Below are 22,375 nucleotides of genomic sequence, written 5' to 3'. Positions count from 1 at the left end.
TTTTGGTGTCATAACTATGAAACCATTGCCAAATCCGAGGTCATGAAGGTTTACTCATTTGTTTTCTTCTGTGTCATAGATTTTGTTCTTATATTTAGGCCTCTGAAGCCTTTTGAGTTATTTTTGGTATGGTGTAAAGCAAGAGTCCAGCCTTATTTTTTTGCGTGTGAGTTTTTGCTGTAGCCTCACAAGAGCATCAAAGGTCTGATGGTTTCTCGGTGTTTTAGCATCAACTTAGGCGAAACTTGATTCTTAGCCTCTTGCCCTATGCCCAGATTCAACAAATGCCTCCTTGGAGATGTGGCTACACTGACTGGGCCACCTCACCATGCTTTCCTGGTCTCTGGATTCTTGGTCTCTTGGGTTCTTTTCTTTCAGTAGTTCTCCAAAGCTTTAAATTTTAAAACTTTTTTTCTATATTTTAATGTTGTTCTTGATAGAATCATTCATTTAATACAAACTGCTTCTTAATATGATAGTAACATATAGTTTATCACTACAGATAGTTTTATTGTTACATAACATATCTTATGTCATATCCATTATACAATTAACAACTTTGACATCAACTTCTTTAAGTAACTCTTGCTTTTCTGACTTCATTGTGTATGGAAGATCTCAGGAAAATATGAGGAAGGACCCCCAAAACTTGGAATTTATTTATAAAAATTGTATATTCCTACATATTTAAACTTTGGTCCCATCAGAGTATTCTCCATTTTATAAAGTGGGACTTTTTTCAAGGCTTTTTCCACTGCTCAAAACACTTTTTGCACTCATCAATTTTGATGCCTTTTAATACTTCTGCCATTTTTTGCTTCACCACTTTCACATCTGCAAAAAGTTTCCCTTTGAAGACTTTTTTCATCTGGGCAAGTAAAATAAAGTCCCTTGGGGGCGGGGCAAGACTGGATGAATGGGGAGTGTGGGACATGGGAGCTGTGCCGATTTTGGTCAAAAACTGCTGAACACTCTGTGGTGCAGGCAGGTGCACTTGTAAATCATTTATCATGAAATGGGCAAATGTGTTGAAAGAGTCTTCAGAAAAATTTTAATAAAGCTTAATGCAGCTTCTCAAACTGCACCAGCTGATACACTGATACAGATGGGTTCCTAGAACACTCACCTCACCATGGAAGCCTGTATTGTAAGGGCCCACCCTCCAGAAGATAATCTCAGGGGTTTTTTTTGGCGGGGCGCGGGGGCGGGGCGCGGGGGCGGGGCGCGGGGGGTGGTCCTGCTTCATATATTAGTGTAGAAATAAGTTGATTCTTTACTCATTAGGCCTGGTGGTGAAAATATTTGCTATCAATTCAAAATCAACAATGACACTGAAACTGTTATATAAACAAGTGAAAAAATATTTGACAGTCAAAAGCCCAGATGTACACTTCTTGTGATATTTGATCTATTGCTGTGATTATGGTGATGACTTTAAGTATTGTGTGGTTATATGTATGGAGCCACCATTATTTTTCTTTCTGTTTTCTTAATACCAGCTTACAGTGTTAGCTCTGTCTATATCATGATTTCAGAGTTTAAGAACTCTTCTTTTTTAAAAAAAATTGTTTAACATAAAAAGAACAATAAAATACAAGAAAAGGGGAGCAGTCTCTTCCCTACTTCTCATCTTCAAAATAACTGCTAGTATTCATGCCTACTTCTCTCCCTCCCCTTTTCTTCCCTTGTACTGCTTGTCCTCTCTCTCCTGATGATGCATGTTAGTTGAAGAAATTGTAGAAGTTGAAATACATAAAAGGAAGAATATTAAAATTTCTTACAAGTAGTAATTACTCTTTTGAGCATTTGGCATAGATCTTTTGTATTTTTTCTTTATAAAATGAATCATATTGTTAGTGGTTCTCAGCCTGTAACAATATTATTAATTACCATTTAATGGTAATTAATTACCATTACCATTAAACACCATTAATTACCAATTAATATCATTAATTGTTACAGGCTGAGAACCACTAACAATAGCTCTTCATTAATATCACCTGTAACAATTAAAATATACATACAGATTCCGGGATACACCTGAGAAGTAACCAAATTAGAATTTCCAGGGCTAAGAGGGTTTGTTTAAAAAAAAAGCGCTCTCCTTCAAAATTTTTAATAACCTTCAGAAATTTTTTAAAACAAAAAATGAATATTGCAGTATTGTATATAGAAAACTTTAATTTATATACTACTATTTCTCTAATTCAATTTTAACTTTTTCCTAGCCATTCCACCCTATGGTGAATCTGGATTGTTCTCGGGATTTCCGGCCATTTCTTTGTGCACTCTATGCTCCTATTTGTATGGAATATGGACGGGTCACACTTCCCTGTCGTAGGCTGTGTCAGCGGGCTTACAGCGAGTGTTCAAAGCTTATGGAGATGTTTGGTGTCCCTTGGCCTGAAGATATGGAATGCAGTAGGTGCGAAAATCATGTTTTTCATGGATCATTACTTATGTCGCAGCGTATTTGAAAATTACTTGTCTTCTAGTTCATCAATTTTTAAAAACTTTTTAAAAGTGTATACATTAGTCTTAATTTCAAAGATGTTTATGGCTTCAGAATTATTCATTTCCTTAGAAATTTGGAAGCACTAAATTAAAAAGGTAAAAAAGAGCATTACTATGAAGAAGTTTTTAAAAGAATTAAGGAGAATGTAAGACTGAATACTGAATCAACGAAATAGTTGATTTTTTCCCTGCCTTAAAATTTTTTTCTGGTTGTAAAAGCAGTGCCATTTATGAAAATTAGAAAATACAGAGGAGAAAATAATCATTTGTTGCCTCATCATTAAATACCTTTAACAATGATTTAATAGGACTTAAATACGTTTATTATTGAAATGTGTTAATGATTAAAGTAGTTCTGTCGGTTGTGTTTTTCTGTCATATATTAATAGACCAGACCCAGAAAATATCCGATGCTTTTTAAATTATTTACAATATATAGATTGTAAGTATTTCCTAAAGGTTAGAAGATATTTACTAGACAGTCTTACAGATTTGTATCAGAGAACATTATTATTAGCAGTACTTTTTAAATTGACCTTGGAGAAAGAGAGACATAAATTTGTTGTTCCACTTATTTACCCATTTATTAGTTGCTTCTTGTATGTGCCCTGACCTGGGATCAAACCCGAAATCTTGATGGATCAGGATGAGGCTCAAACCAACTGAGCTAGTCTTCCAGGGTAATGCTGTATTTCTGATATAACATTGTGCCCTTTTTGTATTCTGAAACATTTCAGAATACAAAATAACGAGAATTTATATGTGCTTATTCCTGTCTGGCTTTGTCAAATCCTGACGTTTTGCAATATTTGCTTCTGAGTTTTTCTTTTAAAAATATTTATTTATTTTTAGAGAAAGGGAGGGAGAAAGAGAGAGAAACATCGCTGCATGATTGTATGAGTGTCCCCAGCTGGGGACCTGGACTGCAACCCAGGCATGTGCCCTGACTGGGAATGGAACCAGTTTGCAGGCTGGTGCTTAACCCACTGAGTCACACCAGCTAGGGCATCTTTTTAAGAAATAATACAGATGGAGTTGAAAAGTCCTTCCTTGGTACCTGTCTTGATTTCATTCCCTTCTTTCCTCCCTGGAGATGAAGTGATCATTATGTTAAATTTGTTGTTAATCCTTCCTGTTTGTTTTTATACTATTACTTATATACATACCCATAAATAACATTAAAAAATTTTTACATGTACCTATATTTATATCTTTAGGTCTGGTTGATTCCCTTTAATTGCTACATAATAGCCAGTTGTGTTAGTATCCTGTAGTTATGTAGCCATGTCCTAGTGACGGCCATTTGGGTTATTTTCATGTTTTTGCTGTTGTAAGTAATGCTTCAGTGAACATTCTTTGTGTTTAAAACTAATTTTGCTTTATCATCTGACAGTAGCCCTCAGAGGTAGGTAAAAAGCAGGTGTTACTCACATTTGAGAGATGGAAAAAATTTAAGAAATAAAACATTAGTTTCTTATAGTCCACTTACTTACATTTTGCCTTCTTATCCACGCCCTCCTCAACCACCTGATAGCATTTATAGTTCCTCTTTGGAAGTCCGTAAATTTCTTGGTGTTTATAACAACACTTAAATGAGTTGAGTGGGCCGAATTGTATTTTATGTTTCTTGTGTCTAACTCCTATTGTTTAGTGGTCTTTTTATGTTAATACCTTATAGACAAGATAGAAATCTCATTATGATCTTTATCTCTTTATCTGTTTTGATAGGATTAAATGTACTTTATGTCCTCACTATTGCCTGGGATTGCCTAACTCTGAAATCTTAAATTCTGGCAAGCTGGTCTTTTATAACAACTTTTCATTCTTTCACATCTCTCATATTTTTGTTCCTACTGTACCTTGTCTTTGCGTCACCCACAGACTTTGGACACCCACAGACTTTTGGGGTTTCCCCCCCTTCAATAGAACCCCTTCCTGATCTAACTTACTTCTTTACTTAGCCTAAGCTTTGTGGTCCATCCCTTGAAATAACACTTTTGCTAGCAATTTCAGTTTATTCCTTCCACTGTACTTGTTCAAATCTCCAACTAGATTGATTGAACCAATTTCTTATAAAATTACCTATGCTTTTATTTAGAGTCAAACCAAAGCAATTCTATTTGCTGTTTGTCTTTGGTCAATTTTGAATTTGGTCATCAGGGAAACTTATTTCCATTCCCCTTAGCACCTATGCCAAAGCTATATAACCCATTTCAAACCCATATTTCATTTTTATTCTATATTTGACCCTTATTCCCCTCAACCTTAGCTTGTCCTTTCCTGAAAATCAGCTAGGCCATCATATGTGAACTGTTGTGGTCTGCTGTGTCTCAGACCAATCCTCAGTTTTCTTTCTTGGATCCTCTTCTTTCTGACACTTAAAATACTGGTGCTTCTCAGAGTTCTGTTCCTTTCTCTTTGATTTCTACATGCTTTCCCCAGATAATAACATTGTACTGATTTTAACCTCTTTTTCATATACCGATGACTCTTAAGTCTATAGTCTTTTTTTTTAGATTTTATTTATTTATCTTTAGAGGGGAAAGGAAGGAGAGAAGTATCAATGTATGGTTGCCTCTCGTGTGTCCCCTGCTGGGAACTGGTCTGCAGCCCAGGCATGTGCCCTGACTGGGAATTGAACCGTGATCATGTGGTTCGCAGGCCCGCGCTCAATCCACTGAGCTACACCAGCCAGGGCCTAAGTCTATAGTCTTGATATCTTCTTACCAAGTTCCAAATCTCCATATCCAGAAGCCATTGGAAAATCCTAGCCTGAATTTGTCTCAGATACCTAAAGTTCAACATGTCTGAAATTTAATTTATCCCTAGAACATTTTTTTATTCTCTGGAGGTCATCTTCCTCCCTCACTGACCTTAGCTTCCATATTCAATCAGTTATAAATCCCATTGCTTTAATCTAACTAATTTTATAGCTATGCATTCTTTTCTTTTTAAAATTCTTATTTATTGATTTGAGAGAGAAAAGAAGGGAGAGAGAAACATTGATTTGTTGTTCCATTTATTTATGTATTGATTGGTTGATTCTTGTATGTGCCCTGACTGGGATCGAACCCACACCCCTAAGAGTATCAGGATGACACTCTAACCAACTGAGCTAGCTACCTGGTGAGGGCCATAGCTGTCACATTCTCACTGCCTTATATGATTTAGTTCTGGCTGAACTGGTATCTCTTTTTCCCCATTTTTGCTCAGCTCAAATATGTCTTCCACACTGCTCCTAGTCATTCACAGGTGGCAAACACAAGGCCCATAGGCCAAATCTGGCCCTCCACCTTGTTTTATCTGGCTTGGCACCTTGTTTCTAACCGGTGGCAGCACTGAGCTCTTGTTTAACTGTTAAGGAGTAGTTACATTTATACAGTTCTAAGATTACATTCAGCGCTTTAAAGGCAACCAAGGCTGATGTGGCCCCCAGTGAAAATGAGTTTGACACCCCTGTCTTGGGTAGGGCTATATGAAAATATTTATTCAACAGTCATTAATTCAACAAATATTGGATGTGTTCTGTGTGCTGGGCACTATTCCATGTGGAAGACAGGCAGTGAGCAAAATGCCTGTTCTACGGAGCTGAAGTGCTGGTGGCAGGAGATACCACATAGATGATGTCAGCTGGGGAGCAACGACTGTTGAGAAAGAGTAGAGTTAGGTGATAGTGATACAGCCCAAGGAAGCGGGAGGACTCTGTTTTTTTGTGGAGACAGTAGGGAAGGCCTTTTTCATAAGGAGGCGTTGAACAGGGACCCAATTAAAGTGAAAGAACAAATAATACAGATATTTAGGGAAGAACAGTCCAGATGAGAAAACAGGAGCAAGTTTAAAGGTTCTGAAGTGGAAGCATGCTTGGTATAGCCGAAGAACAACAAGGAGACCAAAGGGGCTGCAGCCCAGTGAGTGAGGGAGAATGGAGAGTAAATAATATCAGAAAAGTACTGGGGGTGGGGGGGGTGTTGTACCTCTGGGATGGAATTTGGATTTGACTCCGAGTGAGAAGGGCAGCAAGCCGTTGGAGGATTTTGAGCAGAAGAAATGTGATCTGAGCACAGGTGTGGCTGCTGTGTGGAAGTGGAGATCAGCAATTGGAAGTCACTCCCAGAAGTCCAGGAAAGCAGTGCAGGTGTCTCAAATTGGGGGGCAGCAGTGGAGCAAAAGAGAAGTTGTCTGATTCTGGATATATCACAAAGTAGAGTGACAGGATTTGCTGGTAGATTGTGAGGTGTAAATGAGAAAGAACAGACTTCAAAGATGACCCCAAGGTTTTGGCCCGAGCAAACTAGAAGAATGGAATTAATCACTTGTGGAGTTGGAGAAATCTAAGAAGTAGAAATCAAGGGTTTGATTTTGGAAAGCTTGAAGAGTAAAGGGCATGTATATGTTGAATTGGCATTTGGATATACAAATACATCTGTAAAAATATATAGTATTACTTTGCATGGTTTTAAATTTTATATCATGTATACATGCGTACACATACACACACACATTTCTGCAACATGCTTACCTCTCCAACCTCATCTCTTGTTACAAGTCATGCACACCTCAAGTTCCAGCAATACTAAACATACCCTGTTCAGACCTTGATGCTTTTGCTTACATTTCTTGCAAAAGTACTGTTTGGCATACTTCAATACTGGCAAATGCTGCTTCAGAATTGAAGCCTGTTATAACCTCTTCCCCTGAAATAATTAATCCTTCTCTTTATCAGTTTATACTTTATATAGATTTTGATTGCTTCATTATCACACTGTTGTATTTTATCTTGTTTTTACAAGTGTCTATCTCCTTTTAGACTCAAGGATAGAGATCTTGTTTTGTTTTGTTTTTTGTTGTTTGTTTGTCTGTATGTTAATCCCCTGGCATACTACAGGATTCTGATAAATGCCTGAATGCAATAAGTTTCTGTCTTTTGGTTTTATCATTCCAAGCCCTGTGAAGAAAATGGTTTATATTGGAAAATAAAAGTTTAATCTGCTACAGCACAAGGTTATGCATGCATTTGACAAACAATATCAATGACAGTTTCTTGGAAACTATTTGATGAGTATAAACTAGTAAACATTTAGTTAGTGGGCATCTGAAAGGCTTAGAAACTGTTACTGGAAAGAAACTTGAAGATGGCAGGAAGTTTATGAGAATGGTACCCTTAGTCATGTAAGTGTGTCTGCAATACAACTCTTTGTTTTCTTTGTCCTGAGGCTATGATACTTTCTCAAGTCTGTGGATCTGGAAAATTGTTAAAACGCACATTTCTTGGGCCCTAGCACAGGTATACTGGAATTATACTGATTTGTGGTAGTGGGGACCAAGAATTTACACTTTAAAAAAAGGACCTTAAGTTTTCTCATTCACTTTAAAGTTTGAGAATAACTGAATTGGAGAATGCAGTGGGTTGCAGAGAAATTAGGGATGGTAGGAAAGAACTAGTTGACATTGGAGACCTTGGAAGGCCTTTAATTAACCAATATGATAAGCAGAGAGTGACTATAAAATGGAAATTAAAAACCCCCCAAAACTAAGCCACTCTTAAGGATTTTAAAATGCTAATCTAACTGAAAATACCTTGGGCCATTCATTTAGGGAATATTTTTAACCCTTGTGTTTAAGTGCTACAGGAAATTGAGGACTATACTATAGTTAGACAAAATTAACTTAGCTTCTATTCTGTTGGAGCTATACATTTATATTTACTTATTTTGCTTATTTATATATATTTAAATTGTGTATCCTAAATAAACAGTTTATATATATACTTTTTGATGGCTATGCTTGACTGTTTTAAAAAAACAAGTATAAAACCTTATCATTTTTGGTCAACTATGAAAATCTAGTTGTATTATCCACACAGAAGATATTACCATTTACTTTATTTCTACTTACTGTAATGTGCTCCCAGGACGTAAGAATAAATAGTAAGGTCACAAGTGCTAAATTTGGAAATCCAAATTGTTAGGTCTCAGTACATTTCCCATTAAGTAAAATGGTTCTCATTTTATATTTTTTAGGTTCCCAGATTGTGATGAGCCATACCCTCGACTTGTGGATCTGAATTTAGCTGGAGATCCTACGGAAGGAGCCCCAGTGGCAGTACAGAGGGACTATGGTTTTTGGTGTCCCCGAGAGTTGAAAATTGACCCTGACCTTGGTTATTCTTTTTTGCACGTGCGTGATTGTTCACCTCCTTGTCCAAATATGTACTTTAGGAGAGAAGAACTTTCATTTGCTCGATATTTCATAGGATTGATTTCAATCATTTGCCTCTCTGCCACGTTGTTTACTTTTTTAACGTTTTTGATTGATGTTACAAGATTCCGGTATCCTGAAAGACCTATTATATTTTATGCAGTCTGCTACATGATGGTATCCTTAATTTTCTTCATTGGGTTTTTGCTCGAGGACCGAGTAGCCTGCAATGCATCTAGCCCCGCACAGTATAAGGCTTCCACAGTAACACAAGGATCTCATAATAAAGCCTGTACCATGCTTTTTATGGTACTTTATTTTTTTACAATGGCTGGCAGCGTTTGGTGGGTAATTCTTACCATCACATGGTTCTTGGCAGCTGTGCCCAAGTGGGGTAGTGAAGCTATTGAGAAGAAAGCATTGCTGTTTCACGCCAGTGCATGGGGCATCCCTGGAACTCTGACTATCATCCTTTTAGCGATGAATAAAATTGAAGGTGACAATATCAGTGGCGTGTGTTTTGTTGGCCTCTACGATGTTGATGCATTGAGATATTTTGTTCTTGCACCCCTCTGCCTATATGTGGTGGTTGGAATTTCACTCCTGTTAGCTGGCATTATATCACTAAACAGAGTCCGAATTGAGATTCCATTAGAAAAGGAGAACCAAGATAAATTGGTGAAGTTTATGATCCGGATTGGTGTTTTCAGCATTCTTTATCTCGTACCACTCTTGGTTGTAATTGGATGCTACTTTTACGAGCAAGCTTACCGTGGCATCTGGGAAACAACATGGATACAAGAACGCTGCAGAGAATATCACATTCCATGCCCATATCAGGTAAGGGAAGCCTTGTTCTAAATTTCAGAATATGTAATAGTGAAAAGAGGACATATTACTATAAAGAGCTAATCTTAGCTGGGTTTTAAAAAAACTCTTCATGAACCCTCAACTTGTACATTAAAAGTTTAAAGTGAAGATAATGAACGAAATATAGTAATAATGTCATACACATGTCTCTATAAACATCTTCCTTTTAAAATTCAACTTTTACAAGTCTAAACTATGGGCTTTTAAGCAATTTACTTCTGTTACCTCAAAAACAGTTGTGTATTGATTCTTTAGAAGTCTGCAGGTTTGAGGAGAAGAAGCACTTTACCAGCTCTAACAAAAAGGCACTATCTTTTTGTGGAAATCTTACTGATACTCAAAATAGGAATTGTTTTAACAGTTTTGCAAAATTAATAGAATGCAGTTATACAAACTAGCTCATCTCTTAATTGGTCTTGATTTTTCTCTTTTGCATACTGAGTATTTTATAATTGCCCTTTTAGTTTAAAGAGGTTAGATAATCATAATCATAGAATTTTAGATGTAGAAAGAACTTTGGAGATCATTTATTTAGCTTCCTTTTGTAGAGTTCTTAAACATCTGTCTCACTTGAGGCTTAAAAATATATAGCAACTTGCTCACACTCATCTGGGATTTAGTCCCAGGAAAGGAGTAGAACAAGGAAAGTAATTCAGAGGAGTTGATGCTGAGTATTTATCTCTCTCGTCTTAAAACCTTCTCTGGAACTATACTGCTAGTAGCTATCACCCTCTCTTCTTCCTTTTAAGACAAGTTTTCTTTTTTTTTAAGATTTTATTTATTTATCTTTAGAGAAGAAGGGAAGGAGAGGAGAGAAATATCAATGTATGGTTGCCTCTCGTGTGTCCCCTGTTGGGAACTGTCCTGCAACCCAGGCATGTGCCCTGACTGGGAATCGAACCTCGATCGTGTGGTTCGCAGGCCCGAGCTCAATCCACTGAGCTACACCAGCCAGGGCTTAAGACAAGTTTTCTTTAATCATAATTGTTTTATTGAGGTCTTTTATTTCTTCTTGAGGCATTTTTGGGACTTTATATTTTTCTAAAAAATTATTTCATCTTTTCAAATAAATTGGTATAAAGCTATTCACATTTTTTATTTTGAATATTGTTACTATTTACTTTTTTGATTCCTAATGTATGATCTTTTTTTTTCTTTCCCTTGATCAGTCTTACTAGAGGATTATCTTTTTGGTTTAGTTATTTCTGTCATTACCTTACTTTGTTTCTTCTGCTTTTCTTTAGAATTACAGTTGACCCTTGAACAATGTAGAGATTAGGGGTGCCAACCCCCACGTGATAGAAAATCTGTATATAACTTTTGACTTCCCCAAAACTTAACTACACTTATCCCTTGATATCCACAGGGAATTGTTTCCAGGAACTCTGTGGATACCAAAATCCATGATACTCAAGTCCCTTTTATAAAATGGCATAGAACAGTGCATATATACAGTCAGCAGTTGGTTGAACCCACAGTTGCAAAACTTGGGGATACAGAGGGTTGACTGTGTATTTATTTTAAGAAATCTGCATATAAGTGGCCCACACAGTTCAAATCTGTGTTGTTCAGCGGTAAACTATACTTTGTTTTTCTGAATTCTTGAAAATTCAACTCATGCATGGTGAATATCTCTTAATTTTTGAAGTGTATTAAGTTACTTCAAGTTTAAGCAAAAAACTGCTATTAACCACTTTGGTCACTCATTCATTTTTCCATACTGGCCCCAAACAACTGTATGTATGTATGTATGTATATATGTGCCTTTTATTATTTCAAGTTGGGAATTTCTGGCCTTTCTTCTTTTATAGAAAAATTTTCCCAATTCTGATGGAAGGGGATGTTTTCACTAATACCTCATAGATTAATACTCACATAGATGCATTTTTTAATTCCCTGAAGTATTTTTCTTTTCCAGAATTAGTGTTAACTTTTTTTCAGCATAGTAGTTGAGAGGTTGTTCTGGAAGATTAGTGGAAGTGTGATTAACGTTTTATTCCTTGTGTGAATCCCGTGAACTCACTTGTGACTCTTTTCAATCTTAAGTTTATAGGTGTTATGTTAAATTTGGCTTGTTCAAAAAAGATAAAGTGTTACAAATATGAACTCTTATTTGTATAAATTTCATGTGGGTAAAATCTGTGATCTTATTTGATACCCACAACAGCCTTATGATATAGATAGCATGGCTTCATTCCTGCCACTCTAAAGGGAGGACGTTGAAGCAGAAAGAAAGAATATGGCTCACACACATTAACAGTAGTTCAGTTGTCAGCAAGGTAGAGCCCACTCGAAGTAGAGCCCACTGACAAACGAGAGACAGTCACTTGGGTATTTGGGTTTTTTTTGAACTGGGGTAAAATATCCCCCATAAATAGTAACAAAATTTGCCATTTTGACTATTTTTACGTGTATAGTTTTGTGGCACTAATACATTGTTTTTGCGCCACTCTCAGCTCCGTCATTCTTCAGAAATTTTTCATCTTCCCAGACTGAAACTTTACCCACTAATCAACAACTCCCCTTTCTTACCTGCCTCCCGGTCCCTGCAGCCATCGTTCTACTTTATGTCTCTGTGAATTTGACTGCAGGCTCACCTCGGAGATTCTGAAGGTCCATTTCCAGACCAGATCACTGCAATAAAGCAAGTAATCATGATAAAGCAAACCATAGGAAGTTTTTGTTTTCCTGTGCATATGAAAGTTAATGCTAAGCCCTGGCTGGCGTAGCTCAGTGGATTGAGCACGGGCCTGTGAACCAGACAATCACGGTTCAATTCCCAGTCAGGGCACATTCCTGGGTAGCAGGCCAGTTCCCGGCAGGGGCCAGTTCCCAGCAGGGAATGCATAAGAAGCAACCATACATTGATGTTTCTCTTCCTCTCTCCTTCCCTTCCCCTCTAAAGATAAATAAATAAAATATTTTAAAAAAATAAAATAAAAGTTAATGCTCATACCAGACTGCAGTCTGTTAAGTGTGCAGTAGTATTGTGTTAAAAAAAATAATGTACATGCCTTAAAGAGAAGATACTTTATTGCTAAAAAATGCTAACCATCATCTGAGTCTTCAGATACTCATGATCTTATTGCTGGTGGAGGGTCTCCATGCATTATCTATAAATTAGAATAAAGCAAAGCGCAATAAAATGAGGTATGCCTGTACTCTAGGCACCGCATTTAAGTGGAATCATATGATATTTGTCCTACTTCGATTTTTTAGTATTTTAATAATTAGTTTTCATTCACAATCTTACTGATAAAATACTCATATAGACTTGTGAATTGAGTACCAGAGTTATTAAATTCCTATTTGAAGTTTATTCATACGTAATTGAACAGGATTTGCTATCCCTGAGCTTGCCTAAAAGAATACTTTGCAGGCTCTGATGATCATTTCTAATGAGACATTTTTTGAATGTTTTAAGCAATGATGTTATCCTTAGAGTAGCCTACTAGGTGACTTAGAGAATAATATTTGAATATGTTTGCTTAAAAATCAGTGAGGTTGCTTTATAGCCATTTCTTATTTACTGAAGCTTTCAAATATTGTCTTTTTATTACATTTGTTGGGGTGATACTGGTTAACAAGATAACGTAGGTCATCTTCAGTCACCATGTACTTGGTCCCCCTCAGATATTTGAAAAGTCAGTTTGTAAAGCCGTTGTCAAATTGTTTTAAAATACCACTTGTGTTTAATGCAAATGGCTTGTATTTAAGTCCATAGTTTGAAGAAAAATGGGCTTGTATAAAGGGTTTAAAAACATTTAAAATAGTATCCTTGCGGTAAACAAATTTACTGCTTAGATTTTAAAATACATTGTACTAACTGATTTTAGCAAGAACACTTTCTCAAAATGTATATTAAATAATACTTGAGAAAGTAGTATTTAATGCCTGAATCCAGAATTAATTACAAAATATACATAGCCCTAGTTGTCGGAATAATGTCTGTTTTGCAATTTCAGATTAGTAAAGTTTATTCTTAAAGTGCATTTCCATCTGATATATTATTTAACATATTAGTAATTTTTCAAATACTTGGGTTTTTTAAAGTAATTTGCTTTATTTAGTGCCTTCTAAGAGGCTCAAAGCATTTTGTGAAAGAGTTACAAGTCCCAAAGGTTGTTGATATTTCTAAAAAAGCGTTTCAGTGTAACATATTGGTTAAAAACATGGGCTTTTTAGAGGCAGAGGGGCTGGGTTTATGTCTTGTCTCTAACATTTTGATCCTCAGCGTCCCCATGTAAAATGTAGGAAATAATGTTACATATAGTAATATCTATCTTACGGGTGGCTATGAAGATTAAAGGAGAAAATAAATGTAAACTTCTTGCTAGAGTGCCTTGCACAAAGGAAAAGTTCAGTATTCTGCAACTACAGGTACATACTTTTTGAAGCTTGAAAAAGTGTTCTGTATTCTGTACTCTAATTATAGTGTTTTCTATTAAGTGTTTCTCTTCAAAAGAACACATTTTCTTTCCTAAAATGCCTGTTCATTTTTTAAATCTCTTTCATCCATCTAACACAAAGCTATGTATCCCAAGGAATTTTGATACTAGAACCTGTGTTTTAGTAGCAAAAATGTGTTACCATAATACAAACAGCTTAGCTAAGACTATCAAATTTACATCAGAGCCATTTGTAGAATTCTAAAAATAAATTTTTTATACAAAACAAACAGAAAACATTATTAGTATTCTTTCAGCCACACAAGGCACCCCATCTGCTATTTATCTAGTCTTGATTCAGGAAAATACAAAAATACAATACATCACATTCAGCTTATGATTTTAGCTTCATTTTCTGATAAGAGTGCTTCTCTTTACCAGGCAGTTCCAAAAGGAATCATCATTGTTTATGAAAGGGCCGGGAGACATTAGGGACAGTGAATATTTCTTTTCAATATATAGTGCTACTAATCTTTTTTCCTGTTACTAATATTTAAAGTGGTAAATATCCTACCTGTGACATCCTAGTATCAAACTAATTTTTCCTCAAAATTATTTAGTGTCCATAACAGAGGGAAAAAGTAAGAATTCCCTGAAAAAAATATTATGTTTTTTATTTAATAGGAAAATATTATATTATAGAAATATAGAACATTAAAATAAATTTATAGGAAATATTTAATACTATTATAATGTGCAGGTTGTAAAGTCTGTCAAATGGCACTTTTGGGTAAGTATATTAAAGCATACTAGTTACTAATATTCTGGGCTCTGTTAAACAGGTTAGCTTAAGCTGTAAGTTCAGTTTAAGTCTTAACTGCAGACATATGTGGTATATAAATGGTTTACACATTTTAGGAAAAAATTCAGTGTACTTGACATGCTCTACAGCAGGGCACAATAAACTTTGTGTAAAGGGTCAAATAGTATATACTTTAGGCTTTGCCTGCTATACATGCTATATGGTTTTTGTTGCAGCTAGTCAACTCTACTGGTGTAATACAAATGCAGCCATAGACAATATGTAAACAAATGGAATTGTTACAGTAAAGCTTTGTTTACAAAAACAGTTGCAGGAGATTTAGTCTGCAGGCTGTGGTTTTTCAATCCCTGATCTTCAGCAAGCATTGTTCTATATCTCCTTTGAAAACTCTTTCATAACAGCAGTTGGATGTCATTTTTCTGTCCATGTAAATCATCAGTTATTTCTCATTACTACTTTTGAGAAACATCATTTTATGTTATTTGCATAATGGTATTAAAAATACTTAATATAGTCTAGTACTATTAGGTTTCTACAATAAATGAAATAAAAAGTAAATGCTAGTACATCACTATAATAAAGACATGCCAATACACCTTTATTCCAATGATTTTTGAAGTCATCACCACACCAGCTTAAGGCAATAATTTCAGTAGCCAATAATTTTCAGTAGCCAATAATTTTATGGGAATATAAATAGAAGCAAAATAGTGTAATAATTGCAGAAGCTTCTAGTTGTTAAGTATTTACTATGCACCAGGTTCTGTACTCAGCAAATTTATATACATTATCTCATTTAATTTTCACTATAGCTTAGTAAGTTAGAATGTACTCAGTTTTACAAATGAGGGAACTGAGTGTCATAATTACACAACTTATCCAAATTCAAATAGTAAGTGATATCTGGAATATGAATTCTCTTTATGATTCTATCACTTTATACCTGTTCTTGTGCAAAAACACATTAGAATGAGTATTTGGGAGATGCAATATAGTCCTCGCTGTATCTCTAACTAGCTCTGTATCTTTAGTAACTCTATAATTTCTTTTTTTAAAATTTTATTCATTTTATTTTTAGAAAGGTGAAGGGAGAAAGAGAGAGAAACATCAATGTGTGGTTGCCTCTTGCATACCCCCTACTAGGTACCTGGCCCACAACCCAGGCATGTGCCCTGACTGGGAATTGAACCTGCAACCCTTTGGTTTTTAGGCTAGCACTCAATCATTCACTGAGCTGCACCAGCCAGGGCTGTAAATTCTTTATCTGTAAAATTAGGGGATTGGATGAAATAATCTCTAAGGTTCTTCTCATGGCTAATATCAAAAATCTAGAAACTCTCCTCTCATAAAGCACAGTTTTTTTCTTCCCTTATAAAACTCATTTATTAATGCAATAGCTACTTACTATATCAACCATTATGGCATGTTGACAGTTGCTGAGGAAGCAAAAGTGAATAAGTAAGATACAGCTCCTATCCTGAAGGAGTTTATAGTCTAGGAGAAAAATAAATATGGAAATCAAATAATTCTGTGACTATAGTACAATTATGAGTTTTTGCTCTTGTTCCTTTAAAAATATGGAGAAACCTTGTGAAAACACCTTAGAGAATATGATATTGGTTATATTATGGCTAAAAATACAAAGTGTTTAGTAAATACACAAAAATTAGGAGAGTACATTTATTTTTCCAGCACTTAACAATAAGTATTCTTCATAGCCAACAAAGTTACCATATTTTTGGACCATATGACACACCCAGGATTTAGAGGAGGAAAATAGAAAAAAATTTTGAAGCAAAATGGTAAAATATTTAATAACATAAATAACATAATATTTCACCAGTGTCAATGTAAACAGAACTCAATCGCAGCATTAACAACCATTATTCCTCCCAAATGAAGGGGGGGTGCATGTTATAGTCCTAAAATGGTCAAGTACGTCTTTTTATAAGTTGGGTAGAAAAACTTTCCTGAAGTCCTAAAGTTTAAAAATCACCAGATAATTAACAATTTCTTAGATGTTTTGTCATCTTTACCCACAAATAAAATGTAGCACTTTAATCCCAAAGGGTAACTATGGAAAATAAAAATAAGTGATATCTAAAATTACCACCAAATTATAGCACTGCATACAAATACAATGTTCATTCCTATATGGACATTATATTTTCTGTGTCTGATGGGAAGAGAATGGTAGCTACAATTCTGAACCCCAAGTCCTTGACTAGCTGCATACAGTGCTTTTATTTCCAAGGATGTGTGTCTCTGTCTGTCTAGGGGGGTTCCTGCTGCCCCTTTCAACAACAGAAAGGCCAGATTGTCTGCTCTGTAAAATTTTGTCCTACGTCCGCTTCTGGTCTTGGCTTTCTGAGGCTTAACACTCGCACAGTAATTGGAGAAAGTGCGTGATGATCTGAAAATAACTTTTCTCCCTAAGACCTTACGCTGAGCCTCCCTAAGCCATCCTTTTCCATGCCCCCTTTCTCTCCAGCCCCCTCCCTGATTTAGTAGCCCTTCCAGTGGAAGGGACACATTTTCAAAGGATAAAAGAGAAATAGGATTATTAGAGTTTTTACCCAATCCTTTACAGTTCTTTTCCTCCTCTGTTGATACAGTGGCTTATTTGTCCTCTCTGAGGACTGCATTTTGTTTGGGCCTGCTTCAAACACCTTTCTGTCAGAGGTAGAACCAGGGGGTGAGACTTGAGTTCCTTCAGACGTGAGAGTACCATAAACAGAAATGCTCAAAATAACTTGCTTTTCAGATTGCTAGGTTAGAAGACACTTTCCAGGACCTGTATAAATTAATCTGATGACCAGTGTATGTTAAATGCTTGGGATAGAAGGTTATTTTCTGGAGTACCTGCATAGTTCTCTTCTTTACCAATAGTTAATGTCAGTGGTGTTAATTATGTCTATTTTATATTTATTATGTTTGTTCTAAAACCTGCTTATATTAGTAGTATGTGTTACTTTAATACAGAGTCGAGTTAAATTTTTCTATTTTTTTAAAAGATTTTATTTATTTATTTTTGGAGAGAGGGGAAGGGAGGGAGAAAGAGAGGGAGAGAAACATTAATTAATGTGTTTCTCTTGTGCCTCTCATGTGCCTCCTACTGGGGACCTGGCCTGCAACTCAGGCAAATGCGCTGACAGAACAAAACCAGTGACCCTTTGGTTCACAGGTTGGCACTGAATCCACTGAGCCATGCCAGCCAGGGCAAATTTTAGGTAAATCACTGAAGTATGGGTTGGAAAAGAAAGCACTGTTTTCTTTTTTTTTATTTATTTATTTATTTATTTATTTATTTATTTATATTTTTTAGCATTGTTATCATCAAATCTAAGTCACTTAGGAAAGACTGAAGTTTGTTTTTTTAAAGTTTATTGAAGTTAGTATGAACAAGATGAATTGTTGAAGAGTTGGCTGAAAAGATAAAAATTTAAGATTTTGTACTTAGATTGCTTTATAAGTAATTTGAATTCTCTGTTCACTTTAAATAAATAGAAACTGGAAATCCCAGATGATCGATAAACTTGTAGCATATATGAAAAAACTGAAATACTAATTAGCACACCGACAATCAAAAAGACCTTGACCTTACATAGATGATTAACTTTGAAGTAAAAATAAATGTGTAGGATTTTTTTTTGGCAATTTTTCTGTTTTCCTGACCTTTAGTTTTATGTTTTTACTACCAAGCACCTACCTGATCAGGTAAAATATGAAATCTTCCATTTTATATGTTTTGGTGAATGTAAAATTCTATCAGTGACTTTATGAACTGTGTTAAGATCATTTAGTTTACTAATATTTTGTAAGTTTTCCAAAAAGCTAAGAAGTTTGTCTCAAAGTAGAATATTAGGAAAATGGTAAACTCAAGTTCCATTCTGACAATATAGCAACATCAACAATTAAATCTGAACCAATAAATCTGGAAAGAACACACTATTGGGGACATAACAGACCATACATGATCTTACCTAAAGAGTGTCCCCAGTTCAAAAACAAGTATGAATTGGAGCCAGCCATAAGAATCCAGCGCTGGCCATGCAGGGGCTGTCAGGCAGATGGGAGGGGGAGGGTCACCTAAGTGAGTTGCTCTTGGTGGAAATTCAGACTTGGGCCAGCTGGGAAGTTGATAAAGGGAGCCAGGAACTCCCTTGTGAGACTGAATCACCATGGTTATAGGCTGAAGCGTTTACAGGTTAGTTGTACCTTTTGGCAATCAGCAGAAGCAAATTATGCAGGATTTCCCCTGACTGATTAACCAAATAACACAATATAATGCCACCAGACACATGAGAAAACAAGCTACTATGCCTTAAGAGTCATTGGACATAATGTCAAATGTAGATCAGAACTGCAGCCATTGAAATTGTCAGATTCTGAATAATATATTTATAAGTATGTAATGCTTGAAAGTAACAGAAAGATTACCAATCTAAAAGAAATAACTTGGAGGAATAAGTAACAGGTTTTTATCCAGAAACATAATTTTTTAAAAGATTTTATTTATTTATCTTTAGAGGGGAAGGGAAGGAGAGAGGGAGAGAGATACCAATGTATGGTTGCCTCTCATGTGTCCCCTGCTGGGAACTGGCCTGCAACCCAGGCATATGCCCTGACTAGGAATCAAACCGCAATCGTCTGGTTCACAGGCCCACGCTCAATCCACTGAGCTACACCAGCCAGGGCCAGAAACATAATTTTTGAAATAGAAAGTGAATTGATGAATTTTTAAAATACTAAACAGTTTAGACTGCTGTTTGAAGAGAAATTTAATGAATTAGTAATATGTAGCTGAAAATAGTCACCCAGAAAGCAGCAAGGGAGACAAGGAAAATATGAAAGTGATGCTAAGAGTAATGGGGGCCAGAATGAGAAGGCCTAATAGGAGTATAGAGTCCCAGTAGGGAGTTTCAGAAGGGAATTGAGAGAATATAGGTGAGAGAATATTTAAAGAGATAATAGCAGATTTTCCAGAATTGCTGAACACATTAATATGTAGATCAAGGAGGCACTATATACCCCTAGTATATATGTGTCTATATGTGTTTCTGAAGTAATGGGATAATTTTTTTTAAATGTTTGGGTTTTTTTAACCCGAAAGTTAACATCACCCAGAGTTTTACAGCAATCATTGGTATAGTTAATTAGGATGTAAATTTCTCGTTGTCATTCTTGAATTTAGAAGAGAGAATTATTTTAAGAAGGTACTCCCTATGTTCGGAAAAGGAAATGAGATTATTTGCAAAATATTTGAAATGTGGAGTTTGTACTTTATGATTTCCTCTAATGGTAAAAGGAAAGCTTGGGAATTGAAATCCCAGTTTACTACACTTGTTTTTCATAGGGTTGCACATAAATTGATGGGCCAACAATGGGAAAACATAAATGTAGAGAGTAAAAGGAAGATACATGGATATAGAACTGGGAGTGAGTTATACTTAGTTAAAGAGGTGAATTACTTGCTGGCTCATTACTTTAGTTACCTTACCTACTTTAGCTTTAATTTCAAAACTATTACTTCCCTGAGAGGAAGAAACTGTAATTATAATTATAGGAGCTTTCACTTCCTTTTGTCCTTTCTTTTTGAAAGGTGTTATAAATGTTTCTGACATACAGATATGAATAAAGAATAATACTGTACATTGAGTGTTGATAGATCTGCCACTCATTTAATACAGAAAACACTAACAAAACACTAGTTTTCCCTTTGTGATCTGATCTCCCTTCTAAACTATCACCCAGGATTTGGTGGTTTTGTATATTTATTTGTTGGTACATATTTTTCCTAAATAAGGTAGAGTATTAGGTTAAGTATTTTAAAATATTATAGTGTCAAAGCTGTATATATTTCCTGCAGCTTGTTTTTGTCATTCATTATGTTTGTGAGATTTGTCCATGGTAATATGTGTGTGTTTATTTGCTTTCTCTGCTCTTCCACACTGTGTTGTGTATATCATATTTGTTTATCTGTCTTACGCAGGGGCGTGCAATCCACAGCCCACAATGGCTATGAATGTGGCCCAACACAAAATTTTGAATTTACTTAAAACCTTTTTTTTTCTCATCAGTTTTGTTAGTGTTTATGTATTTAATGTGTGACCCAAGACAACTCTTCTTACACTGTGGTGCAGAGACGCCACAAGGTTGGACGCCCCCATCAGACTTAAAGGATATTTAGGTTGTACCTTGTTTTTCCTCTATTACAAATAATGTTGCTATGAATATTTTTGTGTCCACCTGGGTTCTCTATAATATATACCTCAAAATGGAAATGTTGGGTCATAATGTGTCAATCTCGGACTGTACCAGGTGTTGCCAATTTGCAAGTTGTTGAACCAATTAGAACCCCATATGAAAGTTTAAATTTGTATTTTCCTGATTACTAGTGAGATTGAATTTCTTATGTTTATTAGCTGTTTAGAGTTCTGTAAATTGCTTGTTTATACACAAATATTTTTGAATTACAATTCTTTGTTTTATGTATTACCAATAGCTAGCTTGGCTTTTTGCTTTTTAAATCATGTCGTTTAATGAACAGAAGTTACAAAATTTAATGTGTATTATTTATCCATCTTTTTCTTGTGTTTTTAAAAAATTGTACCTTATTTATGAAATCTCTACCCCAAGATCATAAAAAATAATTCTTTTTTTCTGCAGTTCTAAAGTTTTTGCTTTTCAGGTGTGGATTAAAAAAATTTTTTTAAGAAAAAAGGATATGTTTATTGATTTTACAGAGAGAGGGAGTGAGAGAGAGTGAGAGAAACACCAATTGGTTGCCTCATTATGCGCCCCCCGACCTGGGGTGAAACCTGCCATTTAGGATGTGCCCTGACTTGGAAGCAAATCCACAACCTTTGATATATGGGATGATGCTCCAATCAGCTGAGCCACCTGGTCAGGGCCAGGTGTGGATTTTTAATCTCTAGAATTTATTATTGAATCTTGTGTGAGGACATCTCACTTTTTAAATACGTAGATATCTAGGTTGCACCATTTAATGACTAGTCCATCCTTTCTCCAGTAACTGTAATATTGCCTCGTATATCAAGTTTCCATATGTGAAACTTATTTCACCATTCTTTTCCATAGTCTGTTTTTTTGTTTGTTTAATCTTTCCTATCATTATCTTAATGATAATGTAGCATCATGGTCTTTATGATATTAAAGACCATGATATTAATATTGTGGTCTTAATGATATTACTGTAGCGTCATGGTCTTTGTATCTGATAGGGCAAGTAGAATCTTTCAAAACAAGTACAAGTAAAGGCAGATAGAGCAGTGTAGTGTAATACGTGCATGAGAGATACAAGACCTCCATTCTAGAACTGCTTTCACTTACCAACATGACAGGCTCCGCATGAGCCTGATCAATAATTTATTTTTATGTGGGCTTTGATGACGACAAGCTCAGTATAAGCCAACATTTCGTAATGAATCTTTTTTTAATGAAAGTAATCCTACTACAGTATGGGTCTCCATTTAGTAAAGTATGGATTCTACTTGATAGGGAATGAAGCCAAGAACTCTGCCAACCTGATCCAAAGCCAGAGTTTCAGAAACAATAATTG

The 22,375-nt window shown here is 35.5% G+C and overlaps 1 protein-coding gene across 2 annotated transcripts in view; it reads left to right on the top strand.

The window, feature by feature from the left end:
* FZD3 (frizzled class receptor 3) overlaps positions 1 to 22,375 on the top strand; it is a 69,413-nt gene that overhangs the window by 24,939 nt on the left and 22,099 nt on the right. For both annotated transcript variants that reach the window (XM_037042210.1, XM_037042212.1), the window contains 2 exons: positions 2,229 to 2,425; positions 8,535 to 9,552. In XM_037042210.1, coding sequence (XP_036898105.1) covers positions 2,229 to 2,425; positions 8,535 to 9,552 — 1,215 coding nt within the window. The remainder of the gene's footprint in view (positions 1 to 2,228; positions 2,426 to 8,534; positions 9,553 to 22,375) is intronic.

Source organism: Sturnira hondurensis, unplaced genomic scaffold (genome assembly GCF_014824575.4).
Source record: "Sturnira hondurensis isolate 20B ecotype Veracruz unplaced genomic scaffold, ASM1482457v3 Scaffold0003693, whole genome shotgun sequence".
In the NCBI taxonomy this organism is placed as follows: Eukaryota; Metazoa; Chordata; class Mammalia; order Chiroptera; family Phyllostomidae; genus Sturnira; species Sturnira hondurensis.
This window is presented reverse-complemented; position numbering and strand designations above follow the sequence as displayed.